The sequence below is a fragment of the Anabrus simplex genome, chromosome 3, assembly GCF_040414725.1.
Source record: "Anabrus simplex isolate iqAnaSimp1 chromosome 3, ASM4041472v1, whole genome shotgun sequence".
Lineage (NCBI taxonomy): Eukaryota > Metazoa > Arthropoda > Insecta > Orthoptera > Tettigoniidae > Anabrus > Anabrus simplex.
In genome coordinates this window covers 301,307,175-301,321,917 of record NC_090267.1, presented here as the reverse complement: position 1 = coordinate 301,321,917, position 14,743 = coordinate 301,307,175, and the positions used below count along the sequence as shown (strand labels likewise).

General features: G+C 38.3%; 1 protein-coding gene across 1 annotated transcript in view; it reads right to left on the bottom strand.

The window, feature by feature from the left end:
- Positions 1–14,743, bottom strand: part of LOC136866284 (dentin sialophosphoprotein) — a 135,301-nt gene that overhangs the window by 80,308 nt on the left and 40,250 nt on the right. The window contains exon 2 of the mRNA XM_067143111.2: positions 1,378–1,502. Within this exon, the coding sequence (XP_066999212.2) occupies positions 1,378–1,502 (125 nt within the window). The remainder of the gene's footprint in view (positions 1–1,377; positions 1,503–14,743) is intronic.

Genomic DNA, 14,743 nt, shown 5'->3' with positions numbered 1-14,743 from the left:
ATCATACAGGTATTCTCAAGTTTCCTTGGTGTTCAGTTACATTAGGCAGGATTAATATCTAACCCGGGCAAAATATTGTGGATCTTCTTATTTTCTCCCGTTATGGATCCTTCAAATCACTTCATCACTTTCCTCAAAGTCCAGCAGGTTTCTAAAAACACTTTCTACAGTTAAACGTACATGTTTTACCAGATGTTTAGGTGAAGAAAGGCATAATGCGGCTGGTGGGGAAGTTGTCCTATTTATCGCACAACTATGTTAATGACAGGACATCTCTGATTAGCAGATGCTTTTCCCAGTTCATTCTTTCTAATAAATTTAGTTCATAAAACTGTTGTCTCCAACAAATGTGGATTCTCAAGTAAAACATCTGCAAACACGCTTGTTCCAAATTAAATGAAATGTTATATTATGTACAAAAGCTATTATTAAGTACACTCTATACTGTTGGAATATGGGAAACAATGTTAAAAGTGTTGGCCTCTGTAATTTCTTGATGGCAGCATTGCAGTTTCCTTACTGTTGACCAAGTTGTAATTGGTTTAGTATTGTTTCAGTGTCTGTGTGTCCCGTTTGTAGTTTGGTTAAGAACTAATAAGAACTTAGATGATGACATTCCACAACAATTTTTAGACGATTATACTACCCCTCGGAAATTGTTGTTGAACTTATATCACAAAATATTTTATGGGATACACTCAAAAGGTCTTAACTTATTTACAAATATACAAAAAACAAAGAAAGATTGAAACTATACATGGAGGCTATTTATTATTTTATATACCGCTTGTAATTTACCAACACTGATGGCTTTTCACTTGCATATTCCAATCACGCGGGATGGGCACCAAAATGACACCCCATAGAATATAAGCAATAAGACAACAATAAGGAAGCAAACTGATTTTAAGTAGTTGATTTTTATATGAATTTGAACAATGGACAGCCTGCAATAAGATAAAAATAAATAAGCCAACTGATCTTAATCATAGATATTTATTATTAAATCAACTGATTTACATAATAGACTTTTATGATAAAAATAAACTAATTTAAATCATGATTTAAATCATCACACCCTAATGGCTACTAATGTATACTGTGAAAGTTGTAACTCACAGGATGGGTAGGGCAGCAGCAAATACCTTCTGGGTCACTGTGAGAAGCGATAGCAAACTATCACACTTATTTTGCATGGTCTAATCATAGTACTGCCCTGGATATTGGGTTTCCCCTAATAGTTACATAATCTATGGTGGAATACACTTTGAAGATCTAATCATCCTCCAAGGTAAGAACTAAAAATGAATACACAGAATACTTTGCTAATGATGAAACTGTGAAAATGTTAATGACAGAATGTATTGATTTGCTTACTCATGAATGTGCTTGCGAAGACTGTCTCTTAGCTGGTTCTTGTTTAGGTCAGGTCGCCATTCTTGGCTGGCCAAGAAACTTGCCACAGTACCTTCCACTCTCTGATGAAGATTTTGATAAGCAGGCTGCAAAGATAAAAGATTTCCATAGTAATCCTTACGGAAAAAAAATGTACAACATACAGTGTATTACAATAGGTGACATAAAATAAGAACAATATTATACTCAGATTGGATAGGACATACAAGAAATTCTTGTTAAAAATCATGGACAGAAAAACAAACAATAAATACAGTATATTTTTGCCTTTTGTTATAATGATTCACATTCACATCAGTTAACATCAGTTCATTTATAACTGCAAGATTCTTCACTCTGTTGAAACTAACTCAGTATAACATAAATTTAGAAAATACCTTATTAAAAGATACCATTAATAAAAAAATAGAACGACATGTTTTGCTCTTGAGAGAACAATGTAGGTTCTACCAAATAACCTTTAAAAAAAAAAAATAAAAAAAAAAAAAAATACTGAAGTCTAATTTACAGAAAGATAGAACATAATATAATGGCTGAAGGAGAAGTGCAAGGATGTCGAAGGTTGTATGGTCCTGGGAAAGGTAGATGCAGCTCAGATGGAAACCCACTTCTAGGGAAAGAAGACAAAGCAGAAAGATGGCGAGGACATATCCAACAGTTGTATCAAGGTAAAGATGTAGATAATTTGGTTCTGGAACAAGAAGAGAGTGTTGATGCTGATGAAATGGGAGACCCAATTTTGAGGTGAGTTTGACAGAGGTGTGACTGACCGAAATAGGAACAAGGCACCTGGAATTGATGACATTCACTCTGAATTACTGACTGCCTTAGGAGAAACCAGCATGGCAAGGTTATTCCATTTAGTGTGTAAGATGTATGAGACAGGAAAAGTGCCAACCGATTTTCGGCAGAATGTTGTTATACCTATTCCCAAGAAAGCCAGTGCTGACAGGTGTGAAAACTACCGCACCATTAGTTTAGTATCTCATGCCTGCAAAATCTTAACACGTATTGACGAATGGAAAAACAAGGTGAAGCTGAGTTGGGAGAAGATCAGTTTGGCTTCAGAAGAAATGTAGGAACACATGAAGCAGTCCTGATTTTACATCTGCTCTTAAAGAAGGACAAGCCCATGTACATGGCATTCGTAGATCTAGAAAAGGCATTCAATAATGTTGATTGGGCCAAGCTATTTAAGATTCTGAAGGTGATTAGGTTCAGATACCGAGAACGAAGAATTATCTACAATCTGTATTAAAATCAGTCTTTAGTGATAATAATCGAGGGCTTTGAAAAAGATGCAGCAATCCAGAAAGGAGTGAGGCAAGGCTCCTTTTCAATGTTTACATAGAATAGGCAGTAAAGGAAATTAAAGAGGAATTTGGAAAGGAAATCACAATCCAAGAAGAGGAAATCAAAACCTTGAGATTTGCCAATGATATTGTTATTTTATCTGAGACTGTAGAAGATCTCGAGAAGCTGCTGAATGGTATGGATGAAGTCTTGGGTAAGGAGTACAAGATGAAAATAAATAAGTCCAAAGCAAAAGTAATGGAGTGCAGTCAAACAGAGGCAGGTGATGCAGGAAATATTAGATTAGGAAATGACATCTTAAAGGAAGTAGATGAATATTGTTACTTGGGTAGTGAAATAACTAACGATGGCAGAACTAAGGACGACAGAAAATGCAGACTAGCACAAGCAAGGAAAAACTTTCTTAAGAAAAGAAATTTGCTTTCTTCAAACATTGATATAGGAATTAGAAAGATGTTTTTGAAGACTTTCGTGTGGAGCGTGGCATTGTATGGAAGTGCTGCTGATGATGATGCTTGTTGGTTAAAGGGGTCTAACATCTAGGACTAGGTTATCGGCTCGAAATGGGACAAAATTGTATGACAATTTAGAAATCCATAATCCTCCACTGACCAGAATTTGAAAACGCGAGGACGAAAAATGAATGGATGGATATGAAGTTAAAACAATCAGTGGACCGACCCGCAATGCCCACATTCCCAGAAACTTAGCATTATACTATAGTATTACTGACCAAGGGGCAGCTTCTAAAGCACAATACTGACTCAATGATGGTTGTAGTCGAAACGGGTCTAAAATCCAGGTCATTGGCCCCTCATAATGGTACTTATCGCTACGAAAATAGAACCATGCTATGTGTCATGTTGCGGTACTAATCAAAAGTAGCGTAGACTCGCAGTATTCCACACAATATGGTACAATGCACAGGTAATGAAATTCGCACATGTAACACAGACCTATGGTATTTCGCACACTGCGGCACTACTTACAGGCAACGCAAACCTATGGCGTTCCTCAAATAAGTGGACTAAACACAGGGACCCGCACTATCCCGTGGTGCTCATCACAGAGTGAGTACTAAGCATAGGCAAGGTGTCGCCAATCCCATGGTGTTGGTCATATAGGGGTACGAATCACAGGTACTGTAAAAGCCGCCAACACACTCTATTGCTACTAATCACAAACCTATTGTGTACCTAACATAGTGGTACTACGCGCAAGTATAAGCGAGCCATGGTGTTCCCTGCGTGGTTGTACTAATTACAAGTAGTATCATGGTTCTAATTTTATCATCCCTTGGTCACCCCTTTTAGTTGCCTCTCACGACAAGCAGGGGATACCGTGGGTGTATTCTTCCTCTGCGTCCCCCACCAACAGGGAGTTGTGTGTTTGGTCCGCGAAAGGTATTTTATTTCCCTCAAGTCCACCGGCAAACTGGTTAGGACCCCCCTATCCGCCACCTGGGACGCGCCACGTGGGAGTATCACCCCTCCCCCAGCTACGCCAGCGTAGTAGGTTCATGGTGTATGGAAGTGAAACATGGATGATAACTAGCTCAGAAAAAAAGAGAATAGAAGCTTTTGAAATGTAGTGTTACAGAAGAATGCTGAAGGTGAGATGGACAGATCGAATCACGAATGAAGAGATACTGAAACGAATTGGAGACAGGAGATCGATTTAGCTAAATTTGACAAGAAGAAGAAATAGAATAATAGGGCACATCTTAAGACACCCAGGACTAGTTCAGTTGGTTTTTGAAGGAAGTGTAGGTGGTAAGAACGGTAGGGGTAGACCAAAGTATGAATATGACAAGCAGATTAGAGCAGATGTAGGATGCAATATTTACATAGAAATGAAAAGGTTAGTACAGGATAGAGTGCCATGGAGGGCTGCATCAAACCAGTCTATGGACTGATGACTCAAACAACAACAACAACAACAACAACAGCAGCAACAACAACAACAACAACTCTAGGATGGGAAAGGGCTAGGAATGGGAAGATAGCGGCCATGGCCTTAATTAAAGTACATCCCCAGCATTTGCCTGGTATGAAAATGGAAAACTAAGGATAACCATCTTCAGAGCTGTTATCGGTAGGATTCAAACCCACCATCTTCCAAATGCAAGCTCACAGCTAAGCAATCCTAACCACACAGCCAACTCGCTCGCTTGAATTCAATTTACAATACAATTATGGTATAATAATAATATTAATAATAAGATATCAGTACAGTTCCACAAAAACTGACATTGCCACCGGAGCATGATGTAATGGAAAATCATCAACAACCTAGCAGGCTGGCCCTACGTCATTGACAGACTATAGCATGACATCAAGGGAAAAAAGCAGTAGGCTGACGAAAGGAGAGAGGATGGCCTCGGAAAATTTTTCAGCCGTCTCACAGACGTATGATACCAGTTGAGGGTTAAATATCGCACCCTCAGAACAAGACTGTCGTAACTCCCAAAAGTTGAATTTTGAGTTACGAACACATTAAAAACTGATATTTTGTCCTCTATCGAACAGTAAAACTGTTGTAACTGTAAGTCATACCATACCATTCAAAACACGCAAACAACAGTTTTTAGGTTTTGTGAATTTGTAGAGGTACATACTGATAAACTGTCGTAACTCTACTACGACAGTCTTCCTGTAGAACATTTTGCAGAGGTATATACTGACAAACTGTCGTAAGTCATTGTGTGTGGGGCACATTATTATTGTCTGTATAGTGTTGACAGTGTTATGCTTTCTATAGAAAGGCAGTATTGTACCAAGGCACTGGCAAGATGCGAGTGTGTAGCAAGTAAAATTCCACAAAGTGATAAAGATGCAATGATGTCCTGTTGAGATTGCAAACGTGTATTCCCAAGTAGACGATCGTTGCTATGTCATATTTTTTCTGGCGAATGCTGTATTAGTGTAATTGTAAGAGCAGAGGAAGTGAATGCTTCAAACTTGCATCTGTTGACACCGATAATTTGCCATCTCAAAGAACATACGTAGATCTACTGCCGTGTCCACTAAAGGCCAAGAGAAATGCTGATTTAGAAAAAGCACTTGGAGGTAATGAGATTAAAGTATGCGATTCTGATCTGCAGTCTGTCCTTCAGGCACCGTGTGGTGACCTATCAGTGTTTTATTATAAATAATGGCTGAATGTGTACAATTTCACAATTTTTGATAATACAACCAAACAAGGTTATTGCTACTTTTGGAATGAAGCATCTGGTAAGAAAGGAGCCACAGAAATTGCATCCTGTGTCTATGAATATCTCAAATCCATTGAGTGTAAAGACTTTATATTTTACAAAGATAATTGCCCTGCAAAGAACCAGAATAAGTTCCTGGCAACAATGTATCTGTATGCAGTGGATACCATTCCAAACCTACAATCCATAACCCACAAATATTTAATTGTAGGAGTTACACAGAATGCTGGTGGTTCTATGCATTCCTGCATAGAGAAGCAAAAGAAAAGAGCTTTAAAGAGTGGTCCATTGTATGTGCCTGTGCAGTGGACTGGAATCATACAATGTGCCACGAAAAGAGGGACAGAATATCAGGTCAGAGATATGAATTACAATGAAGTCCATGACTTCAAGAAATTAACTGATAAAATGGGTAGCAACTACACAGTGAATGATAAAGGAGAATCCGTCAAATGGAGTGAAAGTGCTGAAAGTTGAAAAGGGCCAGAAGTATACTCTATGCTACAAGACAGAATTTGAGTGTGAAGAGTTCAATTACATTAATATTAGGGGCCGTCAAAGGGGAAGAAGGGCAATTCAAACACCTCCAATTACTCCTGCCTATACACGACAACCGTGTATTTCGGCTGAAAAGAAGAAAGACCTAATGTTATTGTGTGATGGAAATACAATACCAAGAGTGTATCATGCTCTTTACCAATCATTGCCAGTTTCACAAACTAAATTTTATAATACTATTTGTTCTTTTTATTTTAAGCATCTATAGCCCATTTAACATTAGTACATATGAATTGTAATATTATTCACTTTAATAACTATTTAAATCCTCAAGATGTATCAACTCACTTTGGTGCATTTCCTACTGCATTGTATGACCGATGTAACTTTCATTTCAACCATATACCAACACATAAACTGTCGTAACTATAGATTGTTGTTTATTTTATGCCTATTTTTATACATTGAAGGTAAAGTGCCAGATTGCTATACAAGTGTGAGTAAAAAAATTCTAGTGTCTATCTTAAAACCGTGAATTTTGAAGTGCATTCGAAATCTTTTATCGTAATTTACTCAAAACAGTGATTTGGTAGTTACGACAGCCTAGTTCTGAGGGTGCGATATATATTTCCCAATCTTCAAAGGCAATCTGTCAACCTCCTCAGGATTCGGTCTCTGTACAACCATGTAATGTGTGCACTCTTTGCTGAACTAGAAAAGAGCAATGCCGGAACACTTCATTATGTTCTAACTTTTAAGTATTAGAAGGTTGTTGTTGTTGGGTAATTATGTTTTAACTTTTACTTCATTATGAATTGTAATGTTAAGCTAGTAGTAAGCTCAACTTACTGGCCTGGGGACTGGGTGTTTGTGTTGTCCTTAATGTTCCTTTCCTCACATTCAACACTTTACACTTCCGCAATTTCCAAATACACGCAGGTTCATAACATATGGTGCAAAGTAGGGGCAAAAGATCTTCTTGGGTCGACGCCCCGAATAAATAGCATTTTCTTAAAATGTAAAACTAGCAGTATTTTTTTTTTTTTTTTTTTTTTTTTTGTAATTTTTCTTCCCATGGAATTGCTTGTTATGCTCTTGTTGTTGCTGTTGGGTAATTATGTTTTAACTTTCCTTTTTTATCACACTACTGTAAGTGACCATTGCCACCACGATATTTCCCAATTGCGATGCGTTCATTATTATTATTAATAATAATAATAATAATAATAAAAAAGAATTAAACATAAATGTTTTCTTTATAATATTTACCAATTCAGGATATTAAAAAAAAGTGATCTGATAGAATCTGATGATGTTCTTTCAAGAATAAAACATGTCATTCCGTTTTTAATTAACAGTATATTTTTCAGATATAATCTGTTAATAAATATTTTCTCTTTCAGGTTTGTAAATTTATGCTACTGTATACTGATTTATTTCCAACAGACTGAAGAAGCTTACAGTTATAAATTATTCTTGATTTCTTCTTTATCAACATTCGTAAGTCATGACAACATTTTTTTTTTTTGCATGAATGCAGAATCTACCTGACAAATTGAAATATACAACAGGAAGTGGGGAGGGTGCTATGGAGTAGGTTTACCAGGTGTATAATATAAAACGAGAAGACTGTCAGCCATGAAATCCTTGTACCACATGTTTATTTTCAGACAGTACAGTAACCTTTATGGTAAACCCTCAAAGTAGTCACATAATCTACATAATATAAGCTAAAAATGTGCTAAAAGCATAATGAATGACAAATGAAAAACAAAAGAGACAGATGGAAATAAAACAATAACAATATAGAATATTTACATCACTAGATGGAGCAATAAATAATTCGCTAAGACAAATTCAGTGAACAAAGGGTTAATATAAAACATAATTGAAACCAAAAAATGTGCTAAACCCCCCCTTATTTCACTGAAGATGGCTCAAACGAGTCGAAAAATGTTTAAATTTTATTGTTCCATCTAATGATGCAATTATGTATTGTAATGAATTAGGAGGATGTCCGACTCGTTGGCTGAATGGTCAGCGTACTGACCTTCGGTTCAGAGGGTCCCGGGTTCGATTCCCGGCCGGGTCGGGGATTTTAATCGCTTCTGATTAATTCTTCTGGCTCGGGGACTGGGTGTTTGTGTCCGTCCCAACACTCTCCTCTTCATATTCACACAACACACTACACTACCAACCACCACAGAAACACGCAATAGTGATTACATCCCTCCATATAGGGTTGGCGTCAGGAAGGGCATCCGGCCGTAAATCAGGGCCAAATCCACATGTGCGACACAGATCGCACCCGCGACCCCACAGGTGTGGGAAAAGCGGTGGGAAAAGAAGAAGAAGAAGAAGAATGAATTAGGAGGATACATTTAATTTTTTGTTTGTAAAGTGAAAACCGTCAACATCAGAGGGATTTTTTGTGTTGTTTTGGGGTGTACTGTCCACCCCCTCCCAATTACTTTCCACATGTTTGGGAACAACTTGCATAATAATATATGGAATATAGACTGGAGAAATACAACTTTTAGGTATGAAAGAATATGTATTTATTCCCAAGATTTTTAGGTATACTGTTTAAAATGTTGACCTCTTTTCTCGAACACAGGATATTATCTTCCTGCCCATGCATCACTGCATCATACACAATGTTCATGGGAAAATTGGCTACAGCAGTCTTCAAGACAATTTTTAAACTGTCAAAATGAGGATGTCTCTTCTTGCAGATCCTACAATTCGTACTCCAAAGGACTGAGATCTGGACTTCCAGAACAGCAATGGAAATGAAGTCAGGAACATTTGCTTGCAACAATTCTTCAAACTTCCACCAAACCATTATATGATGCCAGATGAGCTTTCTGGATATTTGAAGCCATTCATGAGCTGTGACTGCACCAGGGGCATAGACATGATCATTTTGATGGTTAAAGAGCTCTTCATTCGTGAAAACTTTACCAACAGTAAAGAGAATTTTCCATGCATGATTCACTTAAATAGGGCGCTGCATTTGACTCGCCTCTGCTTCTTCAATTATATTGTTAGGAAATGCCCCACGCTATATCAAAATGCTTTTAAATCAAGGTCACTTCTTAGAAGCCAAGACATTGTTCATCTCAACACATTCATCTCTCTTGCCCATTACCTTTTGTTTTCATAGATGATTTTGGTGAATCCTCTGCTTTATGTCACTGATAAGCTGTGGTATCCTAATAGACCTCAGATTGCCCGAATGAAGGTGGTCAAACATACCATTATTTTCACTGAAGCATCTGACTGTTCGATAGACAAACATTCTGCTGATGACAAGCTTCTTAAGATATCAAAGATATCTTCCTACCTTGTGCAATGTTATAACCGTGACACGATTTTCATGGTCATCATGTTCCATGACAACGAGACACTGAATGCAACAGAATCACTTTGGAGGTTAATGCATACTGTTTACAGAAGAGGTTCCCCTGTATGCAACTAGATGCTATTACAAGAAAAATGGCCAAATTTAGCAGGTAGTTAGTAACAGTATTCATGGCCAGACTAGGCAGTATAATAAAAGAGAGATTTGAGTATGAATTCACCAAGAATGGCCACAGTTCTGAGAAAACATATGATGTGTTAGTATTCTGCATCAATTAAGTGTATTTATTATCTATGTAATGCTGCATATGGGCTGTACATAGAGTGCTGAAAAACTCAGAGCCACGGAGTTAGGTGATCAAATGGGGAAGTAGTTCAAGTATGTCAAACATAAGAATTAAAAGTTGGCAATACTCGGTGGCAATATCGTGACTGGCATCGAATCAAAATAGTCACTGCCAGCTCTGTAGCTTAGATGATTGTTTTATGAGATCTAACATTCACTGGCTATTTCTGGCTTACTTAACTGCCTTGGAAAGTTCATGGTTGCAAGTTTGGCACTGGGCAGAACTGATTGATATTTAAGAGCAATCGCATCAACTTGAGAGATTTAAATCCTTGCCACTGTTGTGTTATGAGATCTAACATTCATTGGCTATTTCTGGCTTACCTAAGATACTGCTTTGCAAAGCTCATGGTTGCAAGTTTGCCATTGGGCAGAACTGATTGATATTTAAGAGCAATCACATCAACTTGATAGATTAAAATCCCTGCCATTGTTAACAGCTATCATGCCAACTTTACGGGATGAAATCAATGAGCAAAATGGCTCCGTGGTTTGGGCATTATAACTGTTTAAGGTGCAATTCCTAAGGCAGCTGATTTAATGCGTGTGACATCCATGGCTGATGAATAAGCAAGTGAGTCCTATGAAGCATCAATCTAGAAGTCCGCTATAGCGAGTAGGGGCATATAGCGAGAACCCCGCTGTAATGATAGTTTCCTCCTGTCCCTTGAAATTTCCTATATTAAACTCTGTATTATCCTTCAGTCACAGCGAGAGTCCTATAACTGAAGCATCCGTTATTACGAGTGATTAAGCATGCACGATTTTTTAAGTTATCGATATTTATGCACCCCAGTGATGATACTGAATGTGGCCGTTCATCTTCGGTATAGTTTCCTCGCTATGTGCACTACCGAGCTCTCTTGTCGACATTCAAAGGCCATGATATAGATGTTGATTCCCGTAGGGAATCTGAAATATTTGTTCCGAATGAGTAAATTTATAATACCAATATAAATGGTCCGTTATTGGACATTATACATTTTCCAGCTAACTCATTCCTGGTTGCCAGCGTTTCGCCCTCATGTGCTAGGCTGGGCTCGTCAGTTGGTACCTAGCACACCTACCAAGACGCTGGCTAGTGCATACCGTGGAGGCCACTGCGTAAGCTAATTGTAGCCACCGGCAGTGCCAATGCACTATGAGACACTTTGTCCCATTATCAAAAATTCATGCCTGCTTGGCCATCAGATGATATAGATGTTTAGGGAATCTGAAATATTTGTTCCGAATGAGTAAATTTATAATACCAATATAAATGGTCCGTTATTGGACATTATAAATTTTCCAGCTAACTCATTCCTGGTTGCCAGCGTTTCGCCCTCATGTGCTAGGCTGGGCTCATCAGTTGGTACCTAGCACACCTACCAAGAAGGGAATCTGAAATATTTGTTCCGAATGAGTAAATTTATAATACCAATATAAATGGTCCGTTATTGGACATTATAAATTTTCCAGCTAACTCATTCCTGGTAGGGAATCTGAAATATTTGTTCTGAATGAGTAAATTTATAATACCAATATAAATGGTCCATTATTGGACATTATAAATTTTCCAGCTAACTTATTCCTGAGGGTACTTCAAGCAGATATCAAAATCAGAAACTCCTGAAAGAAAATTAGCCATTGCACTGAGGTAAGTAAAGTGAAAATGCTTCAGAGTAATGTTACTTTTGTAACATTTACAAATAAAATTATATGGTTTTTTTACCTGATCTTTGGACTAATTCTGCCTTTTCTTTTTTTTTTTCCCCATGCATTATTTTTAAATGACCAGGCTGGCTGCATCAAAGATGCATGGAAACTTCCAACACCATTTTCATCAGCCTCTCATCTTCGAGAAGAGCAAATAAAACTTTTCCTTCACAGATTATACAGCAAGGCAAGCAGAGATCACAACAATACAAGTAGAGGCCCTCTTCTCCTCGACGGCTGCATCTATATTGCTCTCAAAAACGTATGGTTACGTGGCTTTATCTACCGGCTGTTCACTGCAAGTTGCTAATGCAGTAAATGAAACATTTCCCTAATAATCCACTGTGGCAGTGTGCTGCATCAGACGCACTACGTCAGATGTGTGCACCTTTAGCTTGCATGCGGAATAGGTTGGGTTCGAACCCCACTCTTGGCAGCCCTGAAGATGGTTTTCTGTGGTTTCCTATTTTCAAAACAGGCAAATGCTGGGACTAATCTAATTCATGTGATTAAAGATCAAGATTAAAACAGCTCTAGTCTGTGCAACTCAAGAGTGCTTACATTTACAGTAATGTGTTTTCAAAAAACTTTTATTAGAAAGCAATCTCTCTCTTTCCTTGTGTTATTCCCACATAATAGAACGGTCACCACATTTGTAAATGTCTTTGACATTTGTTACATTCAGATGTGTCTTCAGGTGTGGCATTGGCTTCTTTCATGTCTTCCATAACTCGGTCTAACCATTGCTTCCAGGACCTTCCACGTGTCAATCTTCCAATAGAGACCAATCTCAAATTTGTGTTAGCGATTGAATCTGTGGAACTCCCGAAAACATGCCCATACCATCTGAGCCACACCTACTGCATCTTCTCTACAATTGGAGCTACGCCCAATCTCAGACAAAGGGTCTCATTTGACACGTGATTCCATTGTGTCAACTCAAGGCCTGAACACAGCATCTGCATTTCCATCAAATGGAGTGCCTGTTCATGCCTTGATGTTGCCAGCCAGCACTTGGTTCACCGGGCGAGTTGGCATTGCGCGTAGGGGCGCGCGGCTGTGAGCTTGCATCCAGGAGATAGTAGGTTCGAATCCCACTATCGGCAGCCCTGAAAATGGTTTTCCGTGGTTTCCCATTTTCACATCAGGCAAATGCTGGGGCTGTACCTTAATTAAGGCCACGGCTGCTTCCTTCCAACTAGGCCTTTCCTATCCCATCGTCGCCATAAGACCTATCTGTGTCGGTGCGACGTAAAGCCCCTAGCAAAAAAAAAAAAAAAAAACACTTGGTTCCATAGAGGGCAACAGGACAAACAACAATCTTGTGTATTTTTTCCTTCAGCCTTTCAGACATCCAGCCCAATTGGCTTGAACAGTATTTCCAACTGTTTTTGCAGTGCAGAGGTGCCAACCTTTGAAGCGGACTATCAGTAATCGCCCTCCGCCCCCGAGAAAAATTTTGAGTCAAGTTCAAAGCGCTCTTTCCTTCTCGACAATGACACCCCTTTCGCCCTTCCCTCTAGCAATCTATTCGAAATAATATCATATTACACAATAACATTTGCACTCAACCTGTTAATTCTGTGAACAAATATTCCTTGTAGCTTGTTTCCCACGCAGCAGCTCCTTTTCACTGTAGTTTTTCTTGAAGCATCCTTCCCACTTTGATGACATTTTCGTCTTCTCAACCACAAGCAATGAATTGTACAACGCTTACGGGTAGCAAAAGAAACTCACGATCGAATAAGAATCGTTGCCAACTCACAAGCAATGAAACGGGGACCATTTAGGAGAAAGGCTCGAAAGTATTGAACATTTTTCCTTATTTTCTTTCTTTTCGTAGAAAATTATTTTTTCGTGATAATGTCAGCTTCTCCGTAATAATTTCTCCTTTGGCCGTAATCCCGTAATCGTGAGGGGAAATCCGTAATAATTACGGACAATCCGTAATAGTTGGCACCTCTGGCAGTGTAATATAAAGGAATGACTCAGTAATATCAAGTTATTCATACAATCATTTAAAGTTACTCTATGGTTCAGATATAAAGCTAAATACAATATAAGAAAATGGGTTACCTATCTTGTGATAGTACATATATTACACCCCAGAATTATATGTAGAAGTTAGAGATATTATTGTCTGTATTCTATTTTTATTATTATTATTATTATTATTATTATTATTATTTCATTTGTATACTTTGCCATTTATATTGGTAAGCTGGAAGATATCCACATATGTAGGTATGAGTAATTTGTTTTGCAAGAGTGGGAAAACATTGCTGTAATAACTCTGGTAATTTGAATGAGTCATATGGCTACCCCAGTATCTGTTGTGATGTACTTGTGTCAGGAAATTCCATTAGTCATGTATATATCCCAGCCTGATGAGATGAGCTTGTTGTTGTACCAGGGAAATTTGATGATTCATGTAAAACTCCCGAGTGTTTGTTTATAACTTGGGAGAAAAAAGAGGTTTACTCATGATTGGCTAGCAAGCACCAATCCAGACGTATCATCTGAGAGGAGGGGGATGTTTATGTCTATAAAGGTTGATCATACGGCGGCAACCAAGAACATTGTATGGAACATTGTACGGGACATTGTAAGGGTGATTGTACAGGTGATTGTAAAGGAACGAGAAGGAAGATAACTACAACTACAACTACAACTGACGCACTGTACGGGAAGGAAGTGGTGCTGATACACGGTACTGGAGTGACACGGCTGCAATGGACTGGACTTCAAACGTTCATGGAGCGTAGTCTTGTTATGTTTGTGGAAAGTGGCTGATTGTGGAGAGTGCTTGCGCATTAAGTATTGTAGCACTTGTGGCGGCCTAGCATTATATGTTGGTGAAAGCTATCTCAGACTTTCCATAAATTTATATGTTGAGG